Raw genomic sequence first — 16,742 nt, 5'->3', positions numbered from 1 at the left:
CAGTGGTGGCAGTGTGGTGTAGTGCTGGCCATGCTATTTATGCATCATCTATTGGTGGCAGTAGAGTGTAGTGCTGGCCATGCTATTTATGCATCATCCAATGGTGGTAGTGGGGTGTAGTGCTGGCCATGCTATTTATGCATCATCTATTGGTGGCAGTGTGGTGTAGTGCTGGCCATGCTATTTATGCATCATCCAATGGCGGCAGTGGGGTGTAGTGCTGGCCATGCTATTTATGCATCATCTATTGGTGGCAGTGGGGTGTAATGCTGGCCATGCTATTTATGCATCATCTATTGGTGGCAGTGGGGTGTAGTGCTGGCCATGCTATTAATGCATCATCTATTGGTGGTAGTGGGGTGTAGTGCTGGCCATGCTATTTATGCATCATCCAGTGGTGGCAGTGGGGTGTAGTGCTGGCCATGCTATTAATGCATCATCCAGTGGTGGCAGTGGGGTGTAGTGCTGGCCATGCTATTTATGCATCATCCAGTGGTGACAGTGGGGTGTAGTGCTGGCCATGCTATTAATGCATCATCCAGTGGTGGCAGTGTGGTGTAGTGCTGGCCATGCTATTGATGCATCATCCATTGGTGACAGTGGGGTGTAGTGCTGGCCATGCTATTTATGCATCATCCAGTGGTGGCAGTGTGGTGTAGTGCTGGCCATGCTATTTATGCATCATCCAGTGGTGGCAGTGTGGTGTAGTGCTGGCCATGCTATTTATGCACCATCCATTGGTGACAGTGGGGTGTAGTGCTGGCCATGCTATTTATGCATCATCCAGTGGTGGCAGTGTGGTGTAGTGCTGGCCATGCTATTTAGGCATCATCCATTGGTGGTAGTGGAGTGTAGTGCTGGACGTGCTATTTATGCATCATCCAGTGGTGGCAGTGTGGTGTAGTGCTGGCCATGCTATTGATGCATCATCCATTGGTGGCAGAGGGGTGTAGTGCTGGCCATGCTATTTATGCACCATCCATTGGTGACAGTGGGGTGTAGTGCTGGCCATGCTATTAATGCATCATCCATTGGTGGCAGTGGGGTGTAGTGCTGGCCATGCTATTAATGCATCATCCATTGGTGACAGTGGGGTGTAGTGCTGGCCATGCTATTAATGCATCATCCAGTGGCGGCAGTGGGGTGTAGTGCTGGACGTGCTATTTATGCATCATCCAGTGGTGGCAGTGTGGTGTAGTGCTGGCCATGCTATTAATGCATCATCTATTGGTGGCAGTGGGGTGTAGTGCTGGCCATGCTATTTAGGCATCATCCATTGGTGGCAGTGGAGTGTAGTGCTGGACGTGCTATTTATGCATCATCCAGTGGTGGCAGTGTGGTGTAGTGCTGACCATGTTATTAATGCATCATCTATTGGTGGCAGTGGGGTGTAGTGCTGGCCATGCTATTTAGGCATCATCCATTGGTGGCAGTGGAGTGTAGTGCTGGACGTGCTATTTATGCATCATCCAGTGGTGGCAGTGTGGTGTAGTGCTGGCCATGCTATAAATGCATCATCTATTGGTAGCAGTGGGGTGTAGTGCTGGCCATGCTATTTAGGCATCATCCATTGGTGGCAGTGGACTATCAGGGACAAAACTGCTCACTGGAGCCAGCGTGTGAGGTGAAGGTTCTGTGACTACCATGCTCCAAGCAGGCTGCAGGAGACTTGTGGGAGAGGAAGCAGAGAGCAGAGCATGCACTGACCATATGAACTGGAGGAGGAGAGGTGTGATCTGCGCAATCATCGCTTGAGCTGGAGGGAGAAGTGCGGTTCCGCTGTTCTCCAACGGTGATCTCGGCGGGACCTCCGGTAGTGTGTCTCCGCTTCCGCACATTGTCCTGCAGTGGGAGGGGGTTGAAGAGGGGGGAGTCTGTTAGAAAAGATTCTTCTTATTGCTGGATGGTCTTCAGGGAAGGACCAATCACAGGAGCTTGGCTGGACGAAAACCGGCGCTGTTTGACAGTGGATTGCGAATGCTGCATCACCAAGCTGTGCCCCATGCAGTCCCACAGTTGTTATGACAGCATTCTATCCCCTGGCTGTGGGTCCAGTACCTTCACCCTGCAGTGTCCCTCCCTAATCCACTGTTTACTCTGAGGCAGCCTCAGCGAGCTGCCCCTTCAGATCCCCCGCCCATAGGCAGCTGCCTAAAACTGCCTAATGGAAATGCCGGCTCTGCTTACAGTTTTATATTAAACATATATATATATATATATATATATATATGTAATACTTTATATACACGATAGATACACTGTATATAGCACAGACAAGAACCAAAATGGGCTAATGTTCATGGACTTAGAGCACTGTTGGATTGATTATGGAAAAGATGATATTTGAAGCAGCCATGACCAGACTCATGGGCTTATACTATCTGTTTGTTATAGTGGGGGTCATTGTGACCTGATCGCTTGCTGCCGTTCATTGCAGCACAGCAATCAGGTCAGAAGTGCGCATGCGCCGGCACCACAGTGCGCCAACCGCTGTTGTTGCCTAGCGATTGCCTCTGCCTGATTGACAGGCAGAGGTGGTCGCTGGGCAGTAGGGGGCGGCACGGTGGCATTTGGCCATTGTTTTGTGGGCGTGGTACGGCCAATGCAGGCATGGCCGGACCGTGCGGGTGGTGGACTGCAGCGGCTACATGACATCACACACAGCCACAGCGACCCAGGCAGCGACGAGTAGCTCCCGGCCAGCACGCAAAAGCTGCACTGGCCTGGAGCTACTCCTGAAGTGCAAAAGCATCATTGCCGTGCGATGCTTTTGTACTTCTGCAGGGGGTAGGGGCGGGCCTGACATGCGGGGCGGACTAGCCCTGTGCTGGGCGTCCCCCCGCATGTCAGTGTGCCTGATCATAGCAGGGCTACGATCAGGTCTGAATTAGGCCCAATATTCAGTTATATCTATATTAAGCTCAGTCCGTGCTCCATTGGTGTAATAGTCCTGTGAGAATTTACTCTAAATAACAATATTACCAACTGATAGAATGAGACACTGCTGACCGAACACCTACTTGTCTGCATGATTCTGTCTCCCAGAAGACCGTCTTTATTACAGATAGAAAGCAATTAGGCTCATAAATAAAACAATTCACATAGGAGAGTTGTAAGAAAGTTCCTCAAAGGAGCAATAGAACTTCCATAGCTGCTGATGCCTGAAAGCAGGATGCGCGCTCTCTGATAATCTGGCTCCCACCAGTGTATTCATATATTTACAGTTACACCAAACCCTTCTTACCATACATCAATCCACTCAGTGCTGCTGAAAGAGGGGGAGCGGGTACTGATTACCCAAGCCCGGGCATGTTAGAGGGTCCCAGCAGGGGTCCGGGTCCACCTCCTCCTGAATATACTTACCTTGTTCCAGCAAGCATGTCTCTCCTCTGCTGTGCCATCTTCCCTATGACATCTTCGGGAATATGGTGCTATACAGTGCAAGCAAAGACTCTGGCACTACGCCAGAAGCTTCATTTTCTAGTGCACCACGCGACAACTTCCCAAATATCACTGGGAAGATGGTACCTCCAAGGAGGAGGGTACTAATCCCACCCCAACCCGGAAAATCTCCCCCACCCCCTTGTGCAGGAAGTTGGACCGCACATAAAATTTTAGATGTATTTATGTGGGGGGGGGGGGGGGGGTGTTTGCCACCCCTGATTATGCCATGCTCCCCATACTGTACCTGGGCCGGCGAACCCCTCTACAGTGGCAAACGCAGGATTTGCATGGGGGGGTTTCCAGAACTGGGCGGAGCCAATTACGGGGGTGGGGACTGAAGTGACCCAGTATATGCTGGGTCCGTAAAACTAGTGTGTCTGTGTGTGTGTGTGTGTGTGTGTGTGTGTGTGTGTGTGTGTGTGTGTGTGTGTGTGTATATATATTATATATATATATATCTACACACATATATATATATATATATATGTACATATATCTACACACACATATATATATATATATATATACACACACACATACATATACACGGGTGGTCTTCAGTATGCCGGCGGTCGGGCTCCCGGCGACCAGCATACCGGCGCCGGGAGCCTGACCGCCGGCATACCGACACTTATTCTCCCTCGTGGGGGTCCACGACCCCCCTGGAGGGAGAATAGAATAGTGTGGCTCATTTGCGCTCGCCACACTGTTGGTAAGCCGGCGTCCGGCCTCCCGGCGCCGGTATGCTGGTTGCCGGGAGGCCGGCCGCCGGGAGATGAACCCATATACACATATACATAGCATATTAAACATGCATACATATATATATATATATATATATATATATATACACACACATACAGTACACATATATATATACACATGTATATATATACATATATCATGTGTGTGTGTGTGTGTGTGTGTGTGTGTGTGTGTGTGTGTGTGTGTGTGTGTGTGTGTGTGTGTGTGTGTTTGTTTATATGTATGTATGTATGTATGTATGTATGTATATACATGTGTATATATGTAGGCACATGGATATATATGTACTATAATTAAAATAAAGTAAACGTTTATTGCACTTGCAAGTGCCACCAGGAAGACAGCAGGCTGCAGAGGACGCTAGACAGTCATTAATAATACTCATGCAGCTAAAAAAAAATATATATATATATTTTTAGTGGAGGGGGGTTTCTGGGTACTCGGAAACCCCCCCTGGGTGCGCCACTGCTCTACAGTGGGGCAGATGTAAAATGTGCAGAGGGTGAGAGGGTCATGTCAAAACATAAATCTATATTGCAGTGTAAAAATAGGCTGTCCATGATTTGCGGGCTACACTGCAACGTGGTTTGTTGCATAGTTCCATGATACATAGTTACAGCCCCTATATGCACAGTACAGTGCATTGGTTAAAGTACAATACATGTAAAGCACTTAAAAGTGTATAGAAAAAACACTCAATGCAAAATTCAATGTGGCTCTTCAGTAGAAATGTAATGTGCTGAGATTTGTCAAATTGTAATTTTTGGAAGAAGATTCTTGACAGAAGATTTAAATGGGTGATTTTATTAATGGTAAAACGCCCCAGGGTTCCCCCATACCTCAGCTGATATATTTGTTATCACATACACAGTATAGAGCTGCACAATACACCACAGAGCAGCATATGGCATTACTGAAGATTAGATCATGGTACTTAGTACATGGTACATGGTACACCCTGCACTAATTGATTTAATTGCATATGCACTTTGTGATCATTGTTACAGGAAAAGCAATATCATTATGATTGTTCCTTCATTTACTATTGTCTTAGAACACAGGATGAATCTGATGAGTGATGTTGCTTCTAATGAAATGTATACGTGTTAATGTACTTTTGTTAAGACTAGTAACTGGGAATGGGGGACATTAGGTAAACTAAATGGTTTTATGTACATCTTAAAATATATTATGCATATGTATGCAAGGATTATTTTCATTGTTGTTTATTAATATTTTAATATATGCAAAAAAAGTACTTTCAAGAAAACCCTCAAAAGCAACTGGGAATAAATGTGTGTGATTACAATGAATGTAGTTGTATGTATTCATACATATTTAAAAAAAAAAGTGAAAGAATACACAGAAATGGATAGAGCCCCCTGCAGCATGTTCACTACACAATATCCCTAGAGTGTGGCAGACAACCTTTTAAACTGTTTGGGAATGCACACATTATACCCCCCCCCCCTTCCTATATACCATGATTAGTGGCCAGTAGCACCCATTGAGTTGTTCCCTATACATCCAGTATCGGACTGGGGCATGAAGGGCCCACCGGGGGAATGCAGTTATAGGGGCCCATACTTAGGGGTGTGGCCAGCCTACAAAGGGGGTGTGGCCACCCTCCACAGAGGATTGAAATACACAATAGTTTAGTGCAGTGTAATGCAACATATCTACCATGTATAATGCAAGTGCACAGTCTGGAACCTGATCCCTAGAGGAAGGAGTGGGCCCTCAGGCAGTGGGGCCTACCGGTGGTTTCCCTGGTACCCCTGTGGGCCAGTCCGACCCTTTTACTCACACACAAGGCCATTAACCAAACTACACCAATGTACAGTTCTTCACTTATCTCAAAATATCTCCCAACCCGACCTCTCTGCTCATCACAAGATCTACATCTCTCATCCACACTCATTACTCGCTCCCATGCACAATTGTAGGACTTTCTTTGTGCTGCATGCACTCTGTGGAATGCCCTACCATGCACAATAAGACTCTCCCCTAGTCTCCAAACCTTCAAGCGTTCCCTGAAAACTCACCTATTCAGACAAGCTTATCAAATTCCAGAACTACTCACTCAAACTTCATAGCTTTCCTATCCAATTATACAGTATCCCCACTGTACGTACAGTCCACATATATCCTCCACATATTTTCTCTTTCTTCACTTTCCCTTCCTTCTGGTCCTGGTTCATCATTGCTGTGATGTGATATCAGGCAGCCCAGAACCTTTGCAATCCGGTGGACAACTATACAATAGATAGCACCTATCCTTGTATAATAATGCCTATTTCCCTATAGATTGTAAGCTTGCGAGCAGGGCCTTCCTACCTCTATGTTTGTTATTACCCAGTTTTGTTTTATCATTGCGTACAATTGTAAAGTGCAACGGAATTTGCTGCGCTATATAAGAAACTGTTAAATAAATAATAAATAAAGTATACAACAGCTTGGAGTTTAGTATATCCAGTTATATCCCTTGCACATACCCTTATTATTTATTATTACCAGTTATTTATATAGCGCACACATATTCCGCAGCACTTTACAGAGAATAATTGGCCATTCACATCAGTCCCTGCCCCAGTGGAGCTTACACTCTATATTCCCTACCACATGTAGACACACACATTCACATTAGGGTTAATTTTGTTGGGAGCCAATTACCCTACCTGTGTGTGTGTGTGTGTGTGTGTGTGTGTGTGTGTGTGTGTGTGTGTGTGTGTGTGTGTGTGTGTGTGTGTGTGTGTGTGTGTGTGTGTATGTATATATATATATATATATATATACTACTGTATATATATATTTATATATATTTTATTTTTTGGATTGTGGGAGGAAACCCACGCACGTACAGGGAGAATATACAAACTCCACACAGTTAGGGCCATGGCAGGAATTGAACCCATAACCTCAGTGCTGTGAGTGCCCTATAAAGAAGAGAGAAAAAGACGAACTGTATACATTAGGTCCTGATTTAATATTATTTTAAATGTTGACTATTAGGAGAAAGCATGCAGAGTAATTTCTGTTGCATAATCATGACTGCCACTTTCTGAAGTCTTGTCGTAAAGTCTAAAATACCATTGCCTTTTTTTTGTTTCTGAGGGTCAGGCAACAACTACAACCCATATACAGTACAAAAGCAGACACTATATTGCAGATAGAAGGCACTATCAGCCCCTGCCCATATTCATAAAACACCACTGGCCCAGTTGGGTCTTTAACCCTCTTTCCAGCCCTCCAATGGGTCTTGGTTATAAATGAATGATGCAGTTCAACTAACACCAAAAGAAAAACATTGTATCAGAAAATAAAATAGTAAAACTGTATTAGCAGTATTAAAAAGACTGGTTGTAGACACAATATTGTGCAACCCTCATGACCTGCAAAACATTCTTGCAGCCGCCCCCCTATCCCAAAAAAAAATGAATCAACCACAATGCCTATGCATAAAGTACAGGCAAGGAAAGGGTTAATCGCATGTAGGTGAGGGTATATCCGATGCCTGGGAAAGTGAGGTGTGCATGTGAGGGCAGAGGTGTGGGAATGAAATGTACTGAGCTGCCTGCAGGGCTGAGAGGAAGGATGAAATGTAATGCTCTGCGATACATATAGACAGGTCTGGGAAGCAGACACAGGTGTGACTGACAGATACGTTTTTTTGTTTTCTCTCCAGACCTTTAAATAACTAGTCCATGCAGAACTTTCACCGCGGCATCTGCTGAGAAGCTGGTCACAGAATGCTGCTGATATTCAATGTTCTGTCCCCAGGCAGTCATTACCTCCAATAGTCTCTGTTCCCACCTGCGGAACCCTAATCGTTCATGATGATATAGCATCCTGTGGACCCCTATGTAACAGTGCATGCAGGGATCCACAGGTTCCCTATCTCTGATATACCTTAAGATATAAATGATCTTGAGCCTTGACGTTGAGTGCTAGCTTCCTCTTCCTGTACACATCATGTAGACTTCCCTGAGGAGCAGATTACCTTACATTTATATAAATATAAAGTCATCATGATCATGTGGTAACCTGATCACGTGGCATAGTGATTCCATTACATGTAATAGACACATAAAGGGATTTCGCAATGGCAGCAAATACGCAGCCAGCATCCATACATGGTATTTGCATGTGTTGTATCCGCATCTTTCATTATTTACCTAAGCCGGTGTACGTGAGGTATAGGAAAGAATTTATTTGGGAATTTTGGCTGGAAAATTATATTTTTCTCAAATGCTGTTCTCAAATGCACGATCAGCGGTGACTGTTGTATTGTATTAACTCAGATAGAAGTGTGTGCCTTGCAGTGGACCCTGTACTTCCATAGTAACATTGTAAATGAATACATAATAAATAAATAAATAATAAATTGTATGTGCAGTACTTGGGAGCATTAGTTATGGTAGAGAAGTTATTGGGGGTATTTTCCTCCCCTCTCGTCTTCCACTACCACATAAACTCGTTATTCCCAGTAACACAATATCCTTCTGTTTCACGGCCATTACATGCAGCGTTTCCGCTTGTCCATAAAACATATATATATATATATATATATATATATATATGTCACTGTATTTACAAAGTGCATTTCAAATTGACTGTGAAAAAAATAATTATAGTTAATCCTTTTCATACAGAACAATAAAAGCTGGCATACAAATGGTTAACAAATGTCACTTCCCGGATCATGCAGTTTTCGCATTTAAGAGTAAATGTGACAGTGGATTGCTGATTGGGTTGATGTGTATGTGCTGTGAATGTGTTTTACAGTAATAGTACATGGATGAAACAGATATGAGTATATTTACTGCAGCTCATTTACTGCAGCTTCTAAAAATGAGAAGTGGTGATGTTGCCCATAGCAACCAATCATATTCTGTCTAACATTTCTCTATTGCATCCTGAAAAATGATAGACAGAATCTGATTGGTTGCTATGGCAACATCACCACTTTTCATTTTTAGAAGCGGCAGTAAATTTACCCCATCGCCTCTGTTTACTAAAGGCGCGAATTGCTGTCCTGCCCTTATACGGGTCAGTGAGGCAAATTGGACCTCAGTACACTGCAATTGTCCGGTACATCGGTACATGGAATAGAAATTGTGATTCTGCATCTGTCCTTAATGTCAGGTGGACCGTGGACTGATTGCATCTAACACATATGAAACTATACGTGATTAGCTGTAAACCATAATTATTTATGCATATTCCCCTTTGCATACTTGTGATACATCATAGTTTACACACACACACACACACACACACACACATACACACACACACACACACACACACACACACACACACATATATATATATATATATATATATATGTTTGTCATTCGCTATTCGCGATTATTTTATTTTTTACGTTGTTTAACTGAATCCTTTAGGAATATACTTGATTTAATATATTTATTCGGGTGGTTTAAAAAAATGGCACTGCGTTACAGGCACTGTATTACAATATAGAACACTGTAGTATTGTACATTTATACGTCGGATGCGTCATCTAGCCCGAGGAAATCAAATAGTACATATCGCGTTAGGTTTAGATTACACGCAGAAGCTCTATTACAACGTAGATTTGGCACCCATAAACCCCAATTACATCGCAAACAGATGTGTGTATGGAAGAAATGCCAACTGCATTTACACTAAGCTGAAATGAAGCGCGGTAGTAAGAGTAACAGAAATTACTATTACTATTTCTATTACTTAAGAATATTAAATGCAATTTGCAATAGTACAAACATAGTCGATTTAATTAATTCTAAATTTAACTCTGCAAAATGTTGTGTTTGTGACTTTCACTTAAATTCGTTAAAATCAGAATAGAAAGATTTGTCTGGAACCGACAATTAGAATATATTTCCTCTGAAGTAGAATATATCTTGATATTAATATTCCCCCATGTATTATCTTCTTATTCAAAAGAGAGTGGATTACACTCTCTAAATCAACGGTAATATTGATTGTAAAGAGAACTAAATGTTTGTAAAGAGAGTTTAATGCATACATAAGATGACTTGCTCTCAAATACACAAATACACCTAAATATAAATTGAAGTTTGGAGTCGGGCACCTAATGAAATTAATTTTAGGTCGCAGACATTTACATATCTCACAATATTAGTCAGTGAATTAATGTTTATATGTACTCTGAGTCCAATTAGTACAAAGTAATTTCCCATTTGCTGGGAATTAGAAAGATCTAAATCAGGAAGTCTTGCTAACCTCCAGCATTGAATGTAATTGAAACAAATAAATGTACTCACACTGTATTCATGCGGATGCTATACTGATGCACACAGACATTTAACTATGAGGAAAAATTATTTTTAATATATGAATAAACCCCTGTAAATAATTTCTTATGTTAATGCCCAAAATAGGTAAACGTTTATAGTGTCAAATCGGTATTGTTAATTAAAAAAACGTGTTTTATAAGAAATAATACACCACTAACTGCGACAAAATATATTAAACGTTACCTCTAGTTTATGTGATTTGTATAGTCTCATGCTATTAGATTAACGTGCGTATCTATGCATGTATAAATATGTGTGTGTGTGTGTGTGTGTGTGTGTGTGTGTGTGTGTGTGTGTGTGTGTGTGTGTGTGTGTGTGTGTGTGTGTGTGTGTAATCGCTCACTTTCTTATAAGAATAAGCAGTAATACAGACTGTGAGATGTTAAACATATAATTTACTTTTATGTTCATGCAGCATTTAATACACATACATGATATCCTCTGTCTATCTATCGATTTCTACCTACAGTATGTACTCAGTTTACCGTGTGTCTTTCTGTCTCCGTATCGTTGTCTATTTACCGGTCTATCTACAAACAATCTGCCTAATACCTACCCGACTGTTATTTACTTGTACATATACAGAGTATACATAAGGGGGTAAATTTACTAACGCTTCTAAAACAGAGAATTGGTGATGTTGCCCATAGCAACCAAACAGATGCTGTCTATCATTTCTCTATTGCCTTTTAGAAAATGATAGACAGCATCTGATTGGTTGCTATGGGCAACATAATCGATTCTCTGTTTTAGAAGCGTTAGTACATTTACCCCAATGTGTTTGTCTTTCCGACTGTCAGTCTGTCCATGTCTGTCTCTGGTTCTTCTGTCAGTCTGTCTCTTTTTCCTTTTCTCCATCGATCGATCGATCTATCTATCTATCTATCTATCTATCTATCTATCTATCTATCTATCTATCTATCTATCTTATCTGTCTGTCTGTCTATCTATCTATCTATCTATCTATCTATCTATCTATCTATCTATCTATCTATCTATCGGTGTCTGCCTTTTAATATACATGCCTATCTATTTATTTGTCTAATTAACATCTATCTTTCCCTCTTTCCCTCCCCTTTTCTTTGTCTAACTAACTGTCCATGTTACAAATGTTTTGGGCTCCAATGTAGTCAGGCACATAGCGGTGTTATGTGGAGTATAGTGCAGTCTTGTGGTGTGATGATAATTATTCCCTTCGCTGTATTATTTCAAAATCCTGCAGTTAATTTACATGAACATAAAATATGACATGAAAAGATAATAGTGTACGAAGTATAATAGTATAAGATAAGATATAGGATAACAAAAAAATATGAGTAAAGTATGACAGAATAGTGTAAAAGTATAGTGTAAAGGCATCGTATAAGAGTACAGTTAGTATTACAGCATGGTAAAAGAGTATAGTATAAGAGTAAGGTATAACAGCATAGTATAAGGGAATAGTATAATAGCATAGAAAGATAATAGTAGGAAAGAATAGTATAAAATAAGAGACTAGTATAACGGCATAGTTTTACAGAATAGTATAAAATGATATTATATAAGGAGAGTTTAACAGCATAGTATAAGAGAATAGTGTAAGAATGCATAGTATAAAATAATAGTATAAGAAACTAGTATAACAGCAGTGTACAAGAGTTTAGTATAGGAGACTAGTACAGTAGCATATTATACAGAATAGTATACTATAACAGCAACCCATAATAAGTATAGCAAACAAAAAGTATAGTATAAAAGTATAACAGCATAGTATAAAAATTGTATAAAAGCATAGTATAAATGAATAGCTTAATTATGGTATAAAAGAATAATATAATAAAATTGTATAAGTGAATAGTATAAAAGTGTATTATAATGACTCTCCCATCCACACGCTCCGCAGTTAGGAGTGTGTTGGTCTTTGCGCTGAATTTGAAGAATGTCGCCGTTTCCCAAGCCAGGGTCCCTCCTGTAGAGGGGGTTTTCCTCCTTGTCCCCATTCCCCAGCCAAGGTCCCCCCTGCAGAGGGGGCTTTCCTCCATGCCCCCAAGCTGCAAGAGTAAACACTGCTGCCACTTAGATAAACACCTATTTAATGGTCCAAGACACCAACAAAAGGATCATTAGCTTAAACCAATGGGGGCGAATGCCAGTGATGTGCTGAGATAATAAACTCACTGCACCCTGGAGAAGAGAACAATATTTGTCTTTCTAAGCACTTGTCAGTATTGGATCCAAAAAATCTTTATGTGTCAATAGTAATGAGAGCGGTGAGATGGGAATATTTGTGCAACTAACATCATCTTATGAGTGTATGCGAAGTAAAGGTTTAAGGAAGGAAATTGAGTGGAGGGAGAATAATTATAGTGACACATTTGTGCAGCTCTTGTGATTTGTATATTGTAAATTATTACGGGTTAGTAATTAGTTGGCTGTAATCCGCAAATACAGAAATCATTTGTCATACATACTCACATGGTCTGGTTTCTATTTCAAATATAATGCATTGTAACCGCCCCCCCCCCCCCCCCCCCCCCACACACACATACACAACACACAAACACACACACCAACCTACACACACCACCGCCACCACCCCCTTCCCCTTTAAGCATCCAGCAATTGCAGGGTTAAACAATACAGCGAGTGAGGCTTTGCAGAATATTATTCAGATATAGGATTTATGGCGTGTTGTATAAGGCAAGGTGACGAAGTGGAGCGGGACACGAAGTGGACTGAATAAATAACATGACTTCTAGATTTAAGGGCCGACCTGATGTATAACATAAAAACGGAAATCGGGTATTATAGACAGAATACGAACAACATCCTCGACACAAATATGAAGAATGTGTGTGTGTGTGTGTGTGTGTGTGTGTGTGTGTGTGTGTGTGTGTGTGTGTGTGTGTGTGTGTGTGTGTGTGTGTGTGTGTGTGTGTGTGTGTGTGTGTGTAAAATATATATTATTATATTATTAGTTGACTTATCAAAAACGTGTGCACCTGCCTAATTTGTGAAGAATATGTCATTACAGTTGTCCTAATAGCCAGACAGTCATCGCTAAATACGCAGCAAAGTTTGCTTTAGAAGAAGAGAAAAACAAGACCTAGCAAAAGAAAATAGATAAATCAAAAACATAAAAACAAAGGTTTCGGTGCCATTTAGTTCCAGTAAATATCCTATTAAGATAAAGCGACACAATACTCCAACAGATGATAATAGCATTTCCAATGCAGACAGACGTTCAGATCATTAAGGTTACTGCTGATCTTAATCGTTTTCAGATAGCAATCAACAAGCTAAGGATGTTAAAATGTCATTTTTATTGATAGATACCCGCTGACAAATCGCCATTAAATACTGGTTTGACGCATTCACCTCTCAGCGCAAAAACTTTACTCCAAACATTTGCGCAAACTACTGTATACAGTATGTTACTATGGAGAGAGACTTTCTGTGTTCGATTCTATAGGTGTTATCAAAACTAACTCAGTGTCACAGGAGTCATGGTATGCGTTATATAACTTCCATGCAAATATACTGACATTGGCGTAAGCTTAGATACACTTGGTGTATTTGTTACTGTCCCTGATTGGTGACAAAAGACATCAGGCGCAATGTGAATTTTTTTTCTAATACTGTATTTTATTATAAACTACTTTGCAATCGTTTTATAACACTAACAGTGAAAAAAATGTAAACGTGACCTCCTCCAAACTGGTGATCACATGTGTGGGTGCCACTGGGTAGCACTCAGCTTCCACGCATTATCCTTCCATCTGTTCTGTGTTCCACCAATTTTTATGTTTTCTTGTTTGTTGGAGAAAAAAAAAATATATATATATGCGGATCTTCATAAATAAAGAGCAATAATATCCTCTAGTGTCGTATATCCTAAGTATTGTAGAACAGCTGTGTTGAATTGGAGGAAACATTTTGGGAGGAGGGTGCCTTAGTGCCCCTGTTGTCAGCGTTTGGCTAATTGCAGAAGAGCTATGGGGGGTCGTTATAAGAGCATTGGGTGGAGGTTGGGTGAGTTGGGGGGTAGACTTCTGATCAGGAATAAAAAAAAAGTCACATTATTTCTCTTTATATATAATAAGTACCATGAGATGAAACCACGAAGTGTCTGGCTATGTACAGTAAGGGTGCAGTCACTGGGGCCCCTGGCAGAGGGGCCCGGGCTGGTAAAGGTCTGCCTAGGATCCTAGGTCCACCAGGCTGGAGGTAAGGGGTCCGAGCAGTGAGTCCTGCAGCTGGTGGTGTGCGGCCAGCCCGCCCTGGGAGGCACTGAGGGCGCTGAGAGAGTAAGAGGAGCCCCCGGGGTGAGTCAGGTTCCCCTGCAGGAGCAGCACTGAGTTCTGGTCTGGGCTCTGGGGGGGTGAGAACTCCTCCTCGGAGCTGGACATGAGAGATTTCCCCCCATCCAACGGGGAGAGTTGGTTCTGTTTGTTGCCGGATGTGTTGTTATTCTCTGTGTTCTCCCTGTAGAAATATATATGAATATAGATTGTATCAATATTCGCTTTAGTTACATATGTTTAGTACACACCTACTCTCTCTCTCTCTCTCTCTCTCTCCCATTTAGAGTCATTGTTTTTGTATTGATCAACTTGACTCTTAATAGAGCCTTGACTAAATTTATAATAGGTCTAATAGTGTATGTGGGGGGGGCACTATGTGTGCAGCATGTGTACCTGAACAAACCATAATTGTAACCTTCTTTTGCAACCAACACCCCCACTCCTTTTATCTCTAACTTTCTGATGTAAAAGTAATTGTTCCATGTGCCAAAGTTATTACATCTAGAGCTGAACTACCTTTTGAATCCAATAGTCATTGGGGCCAAACTGACTTGCCAAATCATTAGTGCCAAAATACCACATCTATTACTGGCAATTATGTAACTAGTCCCATCAAAGATAGATAGATAGATAGATAGATAGATAGATAGATAGATAGATAGATAGATAGATAGATAGATAGATAGATAGATAGATAGATAGATACCTTTTTTTCCTTGAGAGATATATATATAGATAGATAGAAATACATACATATGGATAGATAGATAGATAGATAGATAGATAGATAGATAGATAGATAGATAGATAGATAGATAGATAGATGTAGATATTTATTTAATGATTATTGTTAGTAGTATTAATTAGACTATACAACCCGTGGCCTGTAGACTGCAATTGTTGCTGAACATTATTACTGTATATGTGAGCTGAGGGCTGCTGGTAGTGGTACATGTGATCTCCCCCATAGACACATGTGAGTCCGGCCCTGGCAGCCACAGCAGAGTGTGTGGTGAGCTGGGAAAACACGAAACTCCACAGACACCACTTTATTTGTTTATTTATCCCGGAGTCCCCACTACACGCAGAGTACCAGCAAACGGTGAGTCCATTACTCACAGGGAGGGGCGGAGGGGAGATAAACTTGATTTATTGAATATTAAATCTCTTGTATTTCACAAATTAGAAATGTGTGGTTTAACCTCTTGTCTACCGGGTTGTCAGTTTGTATTAAATCCCTTACCACGTGTGGTATTTCTGCAGGGGAGATAGGGGCTCCTTTGTCTGGGACTGGTAGCAGGGAAATACGGGGGGGCTTGTTGTCCCAGTGCATGACTCTCCACTCACATAAGGACCATGACAGTGCCCAGCAATGACACATTACACACGGGTCTTCATCACTGCATTAGCGACCAGTGCTCCCTGTATGATACTAATGTGATATATAGTAATTATATATTCTTAGATATTAATGAGATATATAAGAATGGTAATACTTAGTCTGTGCTCTCTGTATGATTATAATATGATATATAATAATGGTAACACTTAGTCTGTGCTACCTGTATGATTATAATATGATATATAATAATGGTAACACTTAGTCTGTGCTCTCTGTATGATTATAATATGATATGTAATAATGGTAACACTTAGTCTGTGCTCTCTGTATGATTATAATATGATATGTAATAATGGTAACACTTAGTCTGTGCTCTCTGTATGATTATAATATGATATGTAATAATGGTAACACTTTGTCTGTGCTCTCTGTATGATTATAATATGATATGTAATAATGGTAACACTTAGTCTGTGCTCTCTGTATGATTATAATATGATATGTAATAATGGTAACACTTTGTCTGTGCTCTCTGTATGATTATAATATTATATGTAATAATGGTAATACTTTGTCTGTGCT

General features: G+C 41.1%; 1 protein-coding gene across 1 annotated transcript in view; it reads right to left on the bottom strand.

Moving 5' to 3' along the window:
* Positions 1-14,134: 14,134 nt before the first annotated feature.
* The window catches only part of SIX1 (SIX homeobox 1), a 4,143-nt gene continuing 1,535 nt past the window's right edge, over positions 14,135-16,742 (bottom strand). The window contains exon 2 of the mRNA XM_063947718.1: positions 14,135-14,999. Coding sequence (XP_063803788.1) covers positions 14,714-14,999 — 286 coding nt within the window. The 3' untranslated portion in view covers positions 14,135-14,713. The remainder of the gene's footprint in view (positions 15,000-16,742) is intronic.

This window comes from Pseudophryne corroboree, chromosome 12 (genome assembly GCF_028390025.1).
Source record: "Pseudophryne corroboree isolate aPseCor3 chromosome 12, aPseCor3.hap2, whole genome shotgun sequence".
Lineage (NCBI taxonomy): Eukaryota > Metazoa > Chordata > Amphibia > Anura > Myobatrachidae > Pseudophryne > Pseudophryne corroboree.
This window is presented reverse-complemented; position numbering and strand designations above follow the sequence as displayed.